The 14,867-nt window shown below is 39.2% G+C and overlaps 2 protein-coding genes across 2 annotated transcripts in view; both read right to left on the minus strand.

The window, feature by feature from the left end:
* LOC124137213 (zinc transporter ZIP11-like) overlaps positions 1–1,771 on the minus strand; it is a 69,029-nt gene extending 67,258 nt beyond the window's left edge. Inside the window, exon 1 of the mRNA XM_048392412.1 lies at positions 1,625–1,771. Coding sequence (XP_048248369.1) covers positions 1,625–1,732 — 108 coding nt within the window. The 5' untranslated portion in view covers positions 1,733–1,771. The remainder of the gene's footprint in view (positions 1–1,624) is intronic.
* A 7,106-nt stretch (positions 1,772–8,877) lies between these two features.
* The window catches only part of LOC124137282 (DNA-dependent protein kinase catalytic subunit-like), a 125,966-nt gene continuing 119,976 nt past the window's right edge, over positions 8,878–14,867 (minus strand). Inside the window, exon 95 of the mRNA XM_048392413.1 lies at positions 8,878–12,540. Within this exon, the coding sequence (XP_048248370.1) occupies positions 12,336–12,540 (205 nt within the window). The 3' untranslated portion in view covers positions 8,878–12,335. The remainder of the gene's footprint in view (positions 12,541–14,867) is intronic.

Consider the following 14,867-nt stretch of genomic DNA (forward strand, 5'->3'; position numbering starts at 1 on the left):
TACACTCAGAACCATTCCAGCTATATGATAGCGGTCATTAATGTGTGGAATAGGGTGGAGGTTAGCTGGTATTTTATGACTCAAACATGATGATCCTAATAAAACACAAGTTACTGATTCTTAATTATTATCCTATTTGTTTACAATGTCAAAATTAAGGGTCATTTCACACATTCAATCATGTTTGCAAGGTCAATATTTTTGTGGGATTAACAGAAATAGCAGAAACAGTTTATGTGTGACGGCTAAGAATCAGAACATTGATCAACATGGCAAACGTAACTACCAGTGAAAACAGTGGTCATCCAAATAGGTTTGATTTTTAAGCGGATTACGGTGCGTGTGATTTCGTCTTTTTCACTTTGACATTAAAATACTTCCTACAAATATTATGAATTTTTCTCTGTCAGAAATTGACTAAATAAATCACAATAATTTTTTCACTTTACTTGCCCTTTTAGAGGTTTGACAACTAAGAATTACCAAGAGGCCACATATTTATCTTCATGACATACGGCATTTGAACAGCTTTGGAATGACACCACTGAGATCAATTTGAAAAGACAGTGTCACAATTTCACACAGAGCAATGAACTAGTAATGGCTAGATCTATATTGCTGATGTACACCAGCTTGTGCATTTTGTGGAGAGTTCTGGAAACAGATCAAAGATTACCTTCAATAGCTGTGGTAATCATATCTGTCCTGCCCCCTTATATACATGTTCTGAACAATTTTGATTTTGACTTGTCACTACACAGACCTACAGGCTGTTCCATAGTGTTTTCCTTATAGATACCCTTTTCCAAATCAGCATCGCAATTTGGATGCTTCAGGGAATTGCATGGGTCATGATCTGACAACAAATGCAACATGATTCAGTTCCTAAGACACATCCCTTCAAATACAAGTACTTATATTTTAGATTGTGCAACAATACATTTACCTTTCGAGTAGAGACCGAACTGGCAAAGAAGTTTGATTCACCATTGTGCGCTGTGATGACAGCCAAAAATTTGTACCCTCTCGTTGATTCCAACCCGACAATGGCGACAAGTACATAGAAAGTTGCATGATAAAAAATATAACTACACATATTTGAAGGCAAGTGTTTAGGAAGTGAATTGTGTTTTGTGGGATTACAGTTCATGTACAGTATGGACTTTCTTCAATGTTAAAACCTATTTTTGACTGCAAATGCTGCTAATAAAGATAGAATGGTCTCTCTAAATTGAAATAGATCCTCTGAGATATCAGTCCTTATCACCAGTTTTCATCCAAATGCTTCAAACCACTGCATGTTTTTATCAAGGATGAGCTAGCTGTATTGCTATGGCTTTTCACACTGTAAAAAAAAAGCCTAATTGATTAAATGTCAGTAACTCCATTTTGTGAATTTAAAGCCTTTAATGTTGTTTCTTTATTACAGCAAAGTTGATGCAACTCCTTTTTTTGTGAAACCTGGTCCAACCCAGATCGACGTGTCACCCATTGAAAACCGCTATCAGCTGTCGTAAGTCACTTATGGTGACAGGTCGTCAGGTGTGGGACTGAACCATTCCTTGACATGCAGCATTTCTCGTTGTCAAAAGGTAAGGAAACATTGTAATGGCCCCAGACTTACCTGGCCGCTTTTGAAGACAAATACAAGCCCCGACCCAAGCGCTGTCAATGCCCAGGTAAACAAGGTACCCAGAAGGGCCTGAGCAACAGGACTGTACCCCTGCAACATTGCTTCGCCTCGAAACACACCGGAAGTAAACAACGTGTAAGCCTTTTATATTGGAAAGCTATCCAGGGGAAGTAACTGATAGACGATTTTTAATTACCGCTCATAAACTACTTCTTTTCACCTAAAGTTGCAGGTATTTCACACACGACACGAACAAAATTATTTCTGTGCTGTCATATTTTGAATAATTATAAACAAATGTTATTTCTTTTTATATGTTATAATTACGGAGACTTTTCTTTTGTTTCTCTTATGTTATTTATGAATCTGCCATAAATATGTTTAAAAAATGAATTTAGATATTCAATAAATTTGCATAAATAAAATTCTATTCTTATTGAAAATTCTGCTAAATTTCAACAGTATTTTGTAGAAATATATTGCAAGTAGTTTTCTATAAAAAAAAGTATTTTCCTTCATTCTCAGGATATTAATACTTCTTTCTGTTTGTCACTCAGCAATATATTCGAGCTATGTCAGTGGGGACTATTTCAGTCTTGACCAGACAATCCATTTATTGATATTGTGAGCAACCACCCATCACATCAGGATATGAAGACCGCTACCAACCAACTGACTGAGCAAGACCACCCAATCCATTTGGAAGCTGGGGACCAATTATTAACCGGAATCCTCATGGCTCTTTCTGTTTGTAACTGTTGTGACACTCAGAACTGTCCCTGAATGATGCAATTCAATCGTTTGTATGTACATTGCAATCCAGTTTAGTTTGATTCGATTATGTTCGATTGTTTTACATAGAAGGCTCTGATGGTTTGAGTACCTGGGTTTTAATATCCGACCAGGACACAAGTACCTGATTTCAATTGTAATATGTCGCACAATCAATATTTTCTCTCTTTTTTTTTCAATAGCATCATCTAAAGCAAAATGCATCAAGACACTGTATATCGTTCCTCTTCCATGTCTGCAACACGTGTTAGAGAAGTGACAATGTGAGTTATCTCCCCGAGTCAGGTACATGTACCGGGTACTCAAGTCCTTCACAAAGGACCCCAGTCCATCTTAACCTGCCCCATGCTCTGGTAGCTTACTTGGGTAACGGTCATAGCCTTATTTACATGAGGGTAGATTTACACATGACCTTTTCACATAAACAGATTTTCTTTTTAACATACTGGGTTTTTAAATGATAGAGGAAAATTATGTAGACAGACAGTGAATCCTTAATAAGTCAGACTTTAAATGTGAAAAAGGCAAATGTCACACAAACATTCCGAAAGGTTGAGCAGTAAAATTAGTTCTGCTTTACAACACATTACCTAGTTTGCAATCATTCATGAACAGTGGGGTTGTCGGGTAGCCTAGTGGTTAAAGCGTTCGCTCGTCACGCCGAAGACCTGGGTTCGATTCCCAGCATGGGTACAATGTGTGAAGCCCATTTCTGGTGTCCCCCGCCTTGATATTGCTGGAATATTGCTAAAAGTGGCGTAAAACCATACTCACTCACTCACCCACTCACTCATGAACAGTGAGTGAGTGAGTATGGTTTTATGCTGCTTTTAGCAATATTCCAGCAGTATCACTTAGGGACACCAAAAATTTGCTTCACATTGCACCCATGGGGGGAACAGAATCTGGGTCTTTGGCGTGACGAGCGAATGCTTTGACCACCAGACTACCCAACCATACTTCATTCATGAACAGTCATGTATACTAACAGTTGTTTATGATAGAAGAGACACACAGTTATTATTGTTAAATATAGTCATAGCTAAAAAAGATAGCAACGAGAAAAATCGCTAAGAACAATGAAGAATGAAACATGGTTTATTTCACGATGAAACATTGTTTTATCAAGACATCATTTTTGGAGATTCGAACATATGCTCGCAACTTGATGACATCGTAATTTTGACGTCATTTCTCAGAGGGAAGTGTCTTGTGAGTGAAACCCATGGGTATGGTGCTGACAAATCAAGCATTATGAACAGGGCAATTACATCAGCAGATCCTGGCAGAACTAAAGGATGCAACTCTGAACAGTGTATTCAGGCCCCTTAAATCACTGCGTCGCCAATGTGGTGGAATGTGAAGGACCAAGGTCACTTCAGGTACAAAATCGAAATATGAAAGAGGTAATGGTTGTTATGCTGAATACCACATACTTCCTGAATATCAAATTTCATGATGATAGAAATTGTTGAGTAATGAGTACATGGGTAAACAGAATCTTCAAAATCATATCAGAATATGAATACACAATGCCATTTAGAAAGTGGTCAAATGTAACAAATGTTATATTTGGGATAACACTTTCTTAGTAAAGTACAGATTCTTGTACTGTACTTTACTAAGAAAGTGTTATCCCAAATATAACATTTGTTACATTTGACCACTTTCTAAATGGCATTGTGTATTCATAGCTTTCGGCCATTGGAGCCGTGCCAATTTACACTTGTCAGAGGGGTACGTGATCTAGACTACCAGTTGTCGGACTTTCATTTTTGTGGAAGTCTCGGTGGCTGAGTGGGTTAGATCGCTGACTTTGTGTGCTGGCGATTAGGTGCCTCACTCTGGCAAGTGTGGGTTTGAATCTCGGACGGGACTAAACCCAAAAAAGTACGAGAATCTGTACTTTACTAAGAAAGTGTTATCCCAAATATAACATTTGTTACATATCAGAATATTTTTAACAGATGAGGACACCATGACAAAGATCATGTAGGCCTACAGAAGATTTCAGAATGATATAGCCTGTGGAGATGTCAAAAATCGCCAGATGACGGCTAAGCTATTTCAAAAACTGCAATGGACCTCTGGTTAAGGCGAGTTCAATATTTGTATAGTTGTTCCCAATATTAATATGTGGTGGCATGTTAAGGTAAGCGTTCACAGTCACAGAGAATAGGTGAATGGTTGACCGTGTTGGGCAGCTTGACTTGAGAGAGTATCTAGGGTTTTGATCCTGCACCACATTGAAACACACATTATATGTTGTCTCCTCAGGCTAGAGACTTTGTTCAAAATATGCATCTGTTCACCCATTGGTACCCAGTAGGACAAGGTGGTAATGTGACCCTGGCAACTGATAAAGCAGCTCGAGTTGTGTACTCCTCAAGGAGCTGAGACATTTGCGCACGGATCCAAAGACTGTAATAATAATGTAACGCCATGAGCATTCATTCATTTGGTGAATGAAGTCCAATGCTTTCAACATAGTGGAAGCAGAAATCCTCGCTATAATTCACTGCGACAAGTGGGACAATAAAGGTACGATTCATAGGATCAGAGCAAACCCCAAACATAATATGTATGAATGTAATTACTACCACCAACTGTTACAAGCGATGTATTTCTGTACCCAACATATTTGATGGCTGACTAACAATAGCTGTCCTTGGTAATTTGTCTGAGCAACATATGGTGAGAAATTCATGTTTCAACGTTTAGTTTATCAAACATAGGCAAATTGTGACAGAAGAGTTGTAGCTTGTGTTAACACAATAAGGCTCCTTTGTAAAATTTTGAAAAAATCTCTTCTGCCACTTTTGTTTTCTCTCTATCACTGCAGGGAAGGTGGGTTTCCTAGTGGTCAAAGTGTTTGCTCATCATGCTGAAGACCTGGATTCGATTCCCCACATGGGTCCAATGTGTGAGGCCCAACTGTTGTCCCACAGCATGATATTGCTGGAATATTGCTAAAAGCAGGATAAAACCATACTCACTCACTCATCACAGCAGCCAGTAAGATATCAGCACTTGATCAGAAACAAATAATGGTTGATAGCATGAGCACTGTTTCATGTCATCGATGTCACACAAGCCAAGGACTTGTTGACCCAGACAGGCGATGGGGTAGCCTAGTGGTTAAATCGGTTGCTTGTCATGCAGGAGGCCCGGGTTCGATTCCCCACATGGGTACAATGTGTGAAGCCCATTTCTGGTGTCCCCCGCCGTGATATATTGCTAAAAGCAGTGTAAAACATACTAACTCACTCTATGCCAGACAGTTGTCTGATATATTATGATAAGAACATCAAACAGGGTTTTAAGAAACATTGTTTATTGTGGATGATATATGACAAAGTACTGGGCAAAATATCAAAACAATGCAATGATGGAATACAAAACAATCAAAATCTATGCAAGTACGAGTACATCTAATAAATCGGTATAAAATAACCCTTATTCAAATATGAATAAACAACAAGTTTGAAGGTTAACAATGTGTTCACATTAGATTTAAGCCAGTGAATTCAAAATGAGGCAGAAATCTCTCTACATACATGCACGTATAATGTTAAATCTAAAACCTTAAGGGTCCATTTGCTGGAAACACATGTACATCTGTTATGACTGTCAGTGAATATAACACAGTAAGATCGGCCTTTAAATCACAAATTGGGGACAATCAGCTCTGGAAATTAGAGTTTCTCCATCTATCTTACACAAAACTTTACCTCAGGGATTTAGGTCCAAGTTTTTTAAGATTTGTTTGTTTGTTCTTCAACCCCACCCAGCAATATTTCAGCTCTATGATGGTGGCCTGTAAATAATGGAGTTTATACCTGAAAAATGTATTTAATAACAAGTAATACTCTCTGTAATAGGAGGTAAAAATCATTTGAAACACATCCCATGTTAATGAATAACTGAGTGAAGAAACAGTCATCAGAAATGATTCCGTTCTTCATCACTGTTATGATTTTTACAAATCATGAAATGATATCAATATTTGTTCTCACTCTATCAAATACAAAGGTTTTCTTTATTGCTATTCACAACAAAACAAATGTTACCATGCAGAGTTTTGGACTTCACACTCCAGCAAGCAATCTTTCAGCCAGTTCACATCAAATTGCATTTTGTGTAATCAGTTACGAAATTGGATAACTATAGTGGCCGATGGCATTAGCACCTTTAAGAGGATGTCGTTTAATGCTGGAATCATAACAGTGAGTGAGTAAGTTGGGTTTAACACCGCTTTTAACATTAATTCAGTTATATTGTGGCGTGTCAGCTTAAAGGGGCACTGATCTAACGCAATTCCCCGGGACTGGTTGTTGCCTTTGTTATTGTTTTTTCCCAGTGAGTACCCGGATGTATAGCAGAAATCTAGACTAGTTCGCGACCTCTGCTGCGCCATTCGTAAGCGCATTAGTCGCTTTTATGGGTAGTAATAAGGGCGTATGGTCACATTGATGAACAAAATGAAATACAGTTTTCGAGATAATAAGGAAATGTAGGTATCTTTGTGGGTAGCATCGGTAATGGTGACGAAGTTTTGATAAGTCACTTGCTTGGGATTTTGCGATTTTCGTTTACACTATTTTGACTTGCAACACAAAGTACATATTTCACCTGAGCATTGCTTTTTTTATAGTGTGTATTTTTTTTTACTGTCAAATGTGTAACAAATTTATTAAACGTCTAAATATTCAGTTATATTACAAAGTGACTGAAAAACATTTCCATCTGTATTATTATGATAACGAATTCCAAACATTTTGATGTTTAATGTCATCACCAAGAGACTGAAAATGTTACATTGAGAAAAGTACATTTCTATGTTGTTTGGCTTCTAATCCTACATAATAATCTGTTGTGATGTTTGTAGGCCTTTTTGATCGTCTTAATCAATCTGGACAGATCTTTTAGTCAAAATGACTGAAATATTTACACATTTTATAAATTGCCTGAGAGAATCACATTTTACAAATTGACGGTAATATATACACGCTTACAAAGGAAAAGACCTGTGAAAACAACGTCTATCGCGCATTGAAGGATTTCCCAACCAAGACGTAGAGAAACAAGAACGAATCGGTTCAAAGGAAGGAAAACAAAATGCAAATATCATAAATACAACCTACCAAATTTATGTGTATAAATTTTAGGCAGCGTCCTTGTTCGAGGAATGTATCCGTGAATATCCACACAAAGGAACAATATCCCACTCGTCTGCAGATGTACAAAGAAACTTTTTCGATGTCACGTGTCTCAGTAACAATCAAATATTTTAAAAGATATATGTCGTTTCGGGATATTATAACCCGTGTTCGTTTCTCAACTGATCACTTGGATTGTTTCAGGTGTTTTACATAGGTGTCAAGTCTCAATGGTCGGCTGAGAAAGCCCACGTGACAACTATTTTCATAACGTTCACGGTTCCTAAAAAATCCATTGAGTGATAGATAACAATGATCAATCAATCAACGTATTATAAGTTAACCCTTTGAACAAAGTATGTTGTTTTTACATCAGCACTTCACGCCATGGTATGAGTGTATTCCCTTTGTTTTAGTAAACCTAGACATGTAAACACTCACTCTTGACATATCCACTGTGCAAGATAACAGTGATTAATCAATCAACGTATTTTCTGTTAATCCTTTGATGACTAGGAACGTTCCGTTGATTTACAAAAAAATAAATCAACTGATCATTCATCTCTTGCTGGGCTGCCACGTGCATATTACATAACACACATTTCACCTCACTTCAAACCTGGATTTAGATTGAATAATTACCCCAGACACAATAAATGCCAAATGGGAACCTTTGTCAGGTAATCTAAGTGGTGCTACCACTAATTGTACCTGTAATAAATTCATTAACTGAGCATCAAGTGAATGACGACAAATACACAAGTGAAGGGTTATACGAGAAAACGTGGATGTCAACAAGGGAGTAGTAATCGTATTATCGACGCAAGCCGAAATACGAAAATGCTTTCACTGCATGGATACTTTTTTTAGTATAAAACTATAACCATCTGGGGTATTTCCAAATGACGACATCCGATGAGCTCCGCTGTTCTTTTTGTCTGCTTGTTTAGGCTGAAGAAATTAATTAACATGCGCCCTTTGTCGAAATCTGTATAGATCACAGTTAACCAATCAGTGTTTATGCAAAAATGCGTAAAACAAATATTGCCTCCAGCCTCCAAGTTTATTTAGCTGTCCTTGCAGACAGTAGCCCAGTCTCTGGTCACGCTCAGTTGCGTTGCGTATCATCCGGGTACTCACGGGGGAAAAAACAATAACAAAGGCAACAACCAGTCCGGGGAATTGCGTTAGATCAGTGCCCCTTTAATGTGGGAGGAAAGACTGAAGTGATGCAGGTCTCAGATGTTTACCACTTCGGTGAAACCCATGAGCACGGGTATGGTGCTGACAAACCTAGAAACATAATCGGGACGAACCGGGATTCGAACCCAAAATCATAGGTTTCTGGCGTGCCCAAGGGACGCAACTCTGCACAGCGAATTGCGGCATTAGATGACTGGGCCACCCGTGCCCCCTGGAGTCATTACAACCATATCATGGCATCCTGTAAATAACTGCATCTCGACCAGAATAACAAGTGGATGATAGCATGAGCAACATATTGCAGGCGACAGACAGTGATAGTTTAACATTGTAACCATTAGGGCATAATGACTGATGTGGCCATTAATTTTCATTGTGGTTAATTTCCTAACAAAGCTTTTTCTCAGAACATGATAGGATCTTCAAAGGAAGATATGAACAACATGTCCTGTAGAAAATACATGTACATCTAAATCAAACTGGAAATCTAACGGATGTCATATCACAAAATCAAGTGATTTCCTGATCACAGGTGGCAAGGGCTTTGATGTACCAGAGAACAATGTCAAAGTTAACATCCACAGAGCAGGAAATATACACGTATCACAGTTGCCCCGTTCCCAGTGTCATATAGCATCTGTTTACATCATGGGGAATCAATGGCCACAGAGATTTGTCTGGACCTGCTCAGAGGCTGATATTTGTCCCCAAATCTGCAGCAAATGTCAGTACATATTTACCATATTACCAAAATGTCCCTGATATTCATGTTGTAGTTATGACTGATGTTCTCTAATAGTAGGACTAACGAAGGGAAGAGACTTTACTGCTCAGTTTTGCTTGGTTGCATCGAATGCAATAGTGTAATACAATGTTAAAATACCATGCACTTGGTATGCTATCCCAGATAAATTCCTGCTATATTTAGAATGGAAAACCCAAATACCATGTGTTTGTCATAGTCAGGATATCAAAACTGATAAAACGAATGAATAAGTGTAGAAATTCAGCTGTGGAAAATCTGATTTCAATTTCTCTGCACTAAGCATTGCTTGTGTTAGGAGGAAAAAAATGCAAAAACTGTACGTAACTTAATTCACAATATATTCCTTATTTTCAACAAATCAAACAAAGAATAAAAAGTATGAAAGATAATGAAATTCACTCAAGTCCACATACGATATATAATATTGCTGACAATTTTTAATGCAAGTACCAGTATAAATGATTCTATATTCATATAACATAAATCAATCATATCTACACTTCACCATCCTCGAATAGCTTCACACATCCTGATACAGTCACACCTATTAAATGTCTACCACGTCAATACCTTTTCTAGACAGATGTCACACACATTATACAACCTTCACTCAGCATGGGATGATACAGCTACTACAGGAAGTCCACAACATGTGTCTAAAATACCATACTTGTTCTATAGTTTATTAACTGATACAATACAGTTAATTAAGAAGATATCCTTTAGCATCAAAAGGCCCTTTTAAATTATATTTTATGAGAAACAAATACTTATTTTGTATCTATATATCACATTGTGAAATAAAGACACAACATGTTTCTCAATTGATATTCATGACTCTTCAGGCCCTCATTTAAAAAACTGCAGTTTATTGTGACAAGTTAAATCAACACAAAAGTTTACTGCAGGCCACAAGGACCTATACAAACTTGAAACTACTGGCCCAACACAAGATCTCGCCACAAGCCTACAGGCAGACGCTTATTTCTAACACCATTTTCAAGACAATTTTGTACATGTTTGGACACTTTTGTAGAAAAATGTCCTGCATACATGCAGTAAATACTGGTGCACATATTACTCATACTAATAGTTTACACATTTATGTTCAAGATTTATTGATCTGGCTTATTACGGATGACTTGACCTAGCAATGCATGACCTATATATAAGAAAATCAGTCTAGAGATTAAATTGGATTTCTTATCTATATGGTTCAAGATAAGTAAGTTAATAACAAGCTATATGATGGACATGTGTAATGATTTCAGACACACTAAGGAGCTTCCAACAAAATGAATACCCCAGTTGGCAGAATACAGACACCACTGTTGACATAATGTTATAATAGCAATGAAGTCATATTGTTACGACATGTTCACTGTGTCATCTTCTCCACATGCAATAAAGATACTACCTCTTTACAACAGCTGATAATAAAATGTGGATAATAAAGAGATTATATTTGCTCTTGCTCCTGAAATACAAACACTTGGACACTTGTCTCCTAAAATTAGTATGACACACACACTAATTTTTCTTTATTCTACAGATTGCAATAGCTGACTACTGCCTGATTGTCTGAAGGGATGATTTCACTTGGCTGAGTTGTTAGAATGTCAAGTGGTCAGTATCATCAGGAGGTGACTTCTGAAACGAGACCAGTGTCCTTCACCTTGTCATGAACACCCTGGTTACCCTGACATACAGTGGAGGTCGGTGTCCCCAGTCACATCCACGCTTCCCACCCTATCCCAACCCACGCCCTCCCCAGCAGCAAAGGTCATTGGCCAGTGTCCTTGATCACACCCAGGCCCCACCGACACCCTCCCCAGCAGATTAAGGTCGTTGGATAATATCCCTTATCATACTTAGGCATCCCAATGAAGATTGGTGGCCAATACCCCAATCACATCCAGGCTTCCCAACCAGCCAACACCCTCCCCAGCAGGTTAGGGTCAGTGGCCAATACCCAGATCACATCCAGGCTTCCCAACCCACCCACTACACCCTAGCAGGTCAGGGTCAGTGGCCAATACCCCGATCACATCCAGGCTTCCCAACAAGCCCACACTCTCCCCAGCAGGTTAAGGTCAGTGGTCAATACCCCGATCACATCCAGGCTTCCCAACCGGCCCACACTCTCCCCAGCAGGTTAGGGTCAGTGGCCAATACCCCGATCACATCCAGGCTTCCCAACCCACCCACTACCCCCTAGCAGGTCAGGGTCAGTGGCCAATACCCTGATCATATCAAGGCTTCCCAACCCACCCACTACCCCCTAGCAGGTCAGGGTCAGTGGCCAATACCCCGATCATATCCAGGCTTCCCAACCCACCCACTACCCCCTAGCAGGTCAGGGTCGGTGGCCAATACCCCGATCACATCCAGGCTTCCCAACCGGCCCACACTCCCCCCAGCAGGTTAGGGTCAGTGGCCAATACCCCGATCACATCCAGGCTTCCCAACCCACCCACTACCCCCTAGCAGGTCAGGGTCAGTGGCCAATACCCCGATATCCAGGCTTCCCAACCCACCCACTACCCCCTAGCAGGTCAGGGTCAGTGGCCAATACCCCGATCATATCCAGGCTTCCCAACCCACCCACTACCCCCTAGCAGGTCAGGGTCGGTGGCCAATACCCCGATCACATCCAGGCTTCCCAACCCACCCACTACCCCCTAGCAGGTCAGGGTCGGTGGCCAATACCCCGATCACATCCAGGCTTCCCAACAAGCCCACACTCTCCCCAGCAGGTCAGGGTCGGTGGCCAATACCCTGATCACATCCAGGCTTCCCAGCCGGCCCACACCCTCCCCAGCAGGTTAGGGTCAGTGGCCTGGTCTATGAGGGCAGCCACCTGCTGTTCTACAGAGAGACCCATCCTTGGCAGCTGAGCACGGACATGTTCCTTCTTGTTGCCAAGGAGGACCTCCTCCATACTCTTGATGGCGATGTTCCGGGAGTGGCCTAGTCGCAGTTCTTCTCTGTAATATAAGATGTACATGCAGTAGACATTAAGGAGTGGCTAACCTAGCTAATGGTTGGTTGGTTTGTTCTTTTACGCCGCACTCAGCAATATTCCAGCTATATGACAGCGGTCTGTAAATAATCGAGTCTGGACCAGACAATCCAGTGATTGACATGAACATCGATCCATCAACCAAGTCAGCGAGTCTGACCACCTGATCCCGTTTGTCGCCTTTTACGACAAGCATAGTTGCCTTTTACGGCAAGCATGGGTTGCTTAAGTCCTATTCTACCCCGGATCTTCACGGGGGAATTTTATGAGATGCTACACCAACCTGACTGCAGAGTAAAACAATATCCCCTTTCTTATTAACTCTAAACAACAACATGTTATTATTCAGCATGTCCAAAGGAACATATTTTTATTTCTAGCATTTTCTTGAACATATTATTCATCATTTTCTTATTTACAAACGTCATTCTCTTATTTGTTTAAACTAATCAATAAACAAAGTCAATATGGAGCTATTTGACTGAAGAGTTAACTGGTAACATGATCTTATAATCCTATTGTTTCCAACGCCCAAAACCTTTGGTGTTGTCATAGCATATCTCTCCATATATATATTTAAAGTTATTTTGATAATAAAATACTTCATATAAACAATATGCAAAGTAATTAATATACAAATGTAATCAAGATGCTAAATACATTCAAAATAATATTGGCAACAAACATTTATGGACAGATGACGGAAACGAAAGCTCATATTTAGATTTTGTTTAGCTTAGAGGACCAAAGTCATACTTTCAAGATGGTTACCATAACAACCACAGGGATATATTAAGGTTAAGTTATCTGTTACATAAAAACATTACACATCGTTTTGCATATCCTGGGGTGTTCAAATACCAAATGTTCCCTTGAAATAAACTTAAACAAGTTAACACCAACAATTTTTGTACTTGCCCTAGGGCAACTAAATATGTATTTTCCCTTTATATTGACACTTTATTTTCACAGGTCGGGCAAGTCGGGCATACTGATTGAACACCACTGACTTCCGCATACTGTAATGTTCATTACATTGATGATAAAGGAATGGGTCATACTGACTTTGTCAACATGACCGCAATGGTGGCCATGTTTGAATATCAGAATTCTAGTGTATTTTAAGGACACTATCGAAGGGATTATATATACAAAGTTTCAAGCAGTTTCGGTGTTTTCAAGCACATCCTTCCCAATGAACTGATGTCTTTTCATATGTCTAAATCAGGGAACTATCTGGACACATCTCTATAGTCTCATTAACAATGTTTGGGGTCCATGGTAGGAAAATGTAGGTCCCAGGGTGTCTACCAACACATAGATATAATGTGATGGCAGATTTCCTTGTTTGAAACACAACTTACAGCAGAACCTCTGACACAGAATCTCCAAACTTGATGTTCATACAACTGAATCAACTTCAATGATTCAAACATGAATACTCTTTAACTGTTTGATTGGCATTCTAGAAGTTGGCAAATAAGTAAGGAAAACCTATGACTTTCTGGACAACTCCTGGTTTTATTGCATACAGCGACGTTGGATGTCGATTCTTACACCGTTATCAAGCTGGAGTGACAACAACCAAGTGATGAGAAATCTATATGCATGACATGGTGTGATAAGCAGCAGAATAACATAGACAACAACGGTAACATATACCTCTCATCACTTGGATGTTGTCATTCCAGTGTAAAAATCTGCATTGAAATGTCGCTATATGCAATAAACCAGAAGTTGTTATCCATAAAGTTGTACGTTTTTCTTCTTATGAAAACTCTTTTGCATCCATTGGTGCTTGTCATTTGCACCCATTCTCAATTTTATTATGTATGTTACCCAATATTTTGCGTGTGATAATACCCTACCAGACAAGACCAGCTAAGAGGCCGATATTTGGCCCCAAATCTACAGCAAATGTCCATCATATGAAATTTCTATTCAGAAACTAATAAAACATGTTTTGAATATGGAATTTCCCCAACTACATTTTAGTTCTGATTTCAATTTAACCTCAACAACATTCCGATGCCTCAAACACCACACAATGTCCCCTGAATCGGAGTTTTACATTGTGCTGCATGTAGTCTATTGATTTACACAGAACATCTGTGAAACAGCTGCACCAGATTTGTCATTGATTTTAGGAATAGACTTCTTGTTGAATCAGCCTCCATGAGAACAGATGGACGAGACACAATAGCTTCACTTTACACTTAATCATACATAAATAGTGTTCAACAATCCGTATATCTTCTGGATGGTTCTTGTTTATTTTAAATTTCATGAGCA

The sequence above is a fragment of the Haliotis rufescens genome, unplaced genomic scaffold (genome assembly GCF_023055435.1).
Source record: "Haliotis rufescens isolate VD_foot unplaced genomic scaffold, xgHalRufe1.0.p SCAF_11, whole genome shotgun sequence".
Taxonomy (NCBI): domain Eukaryota; kingdom Metazoa; phylum Mollusca; class Gastropoda; order Lepetellida; family Haliotidae; genus Haliotis; species Haliotis rufescens.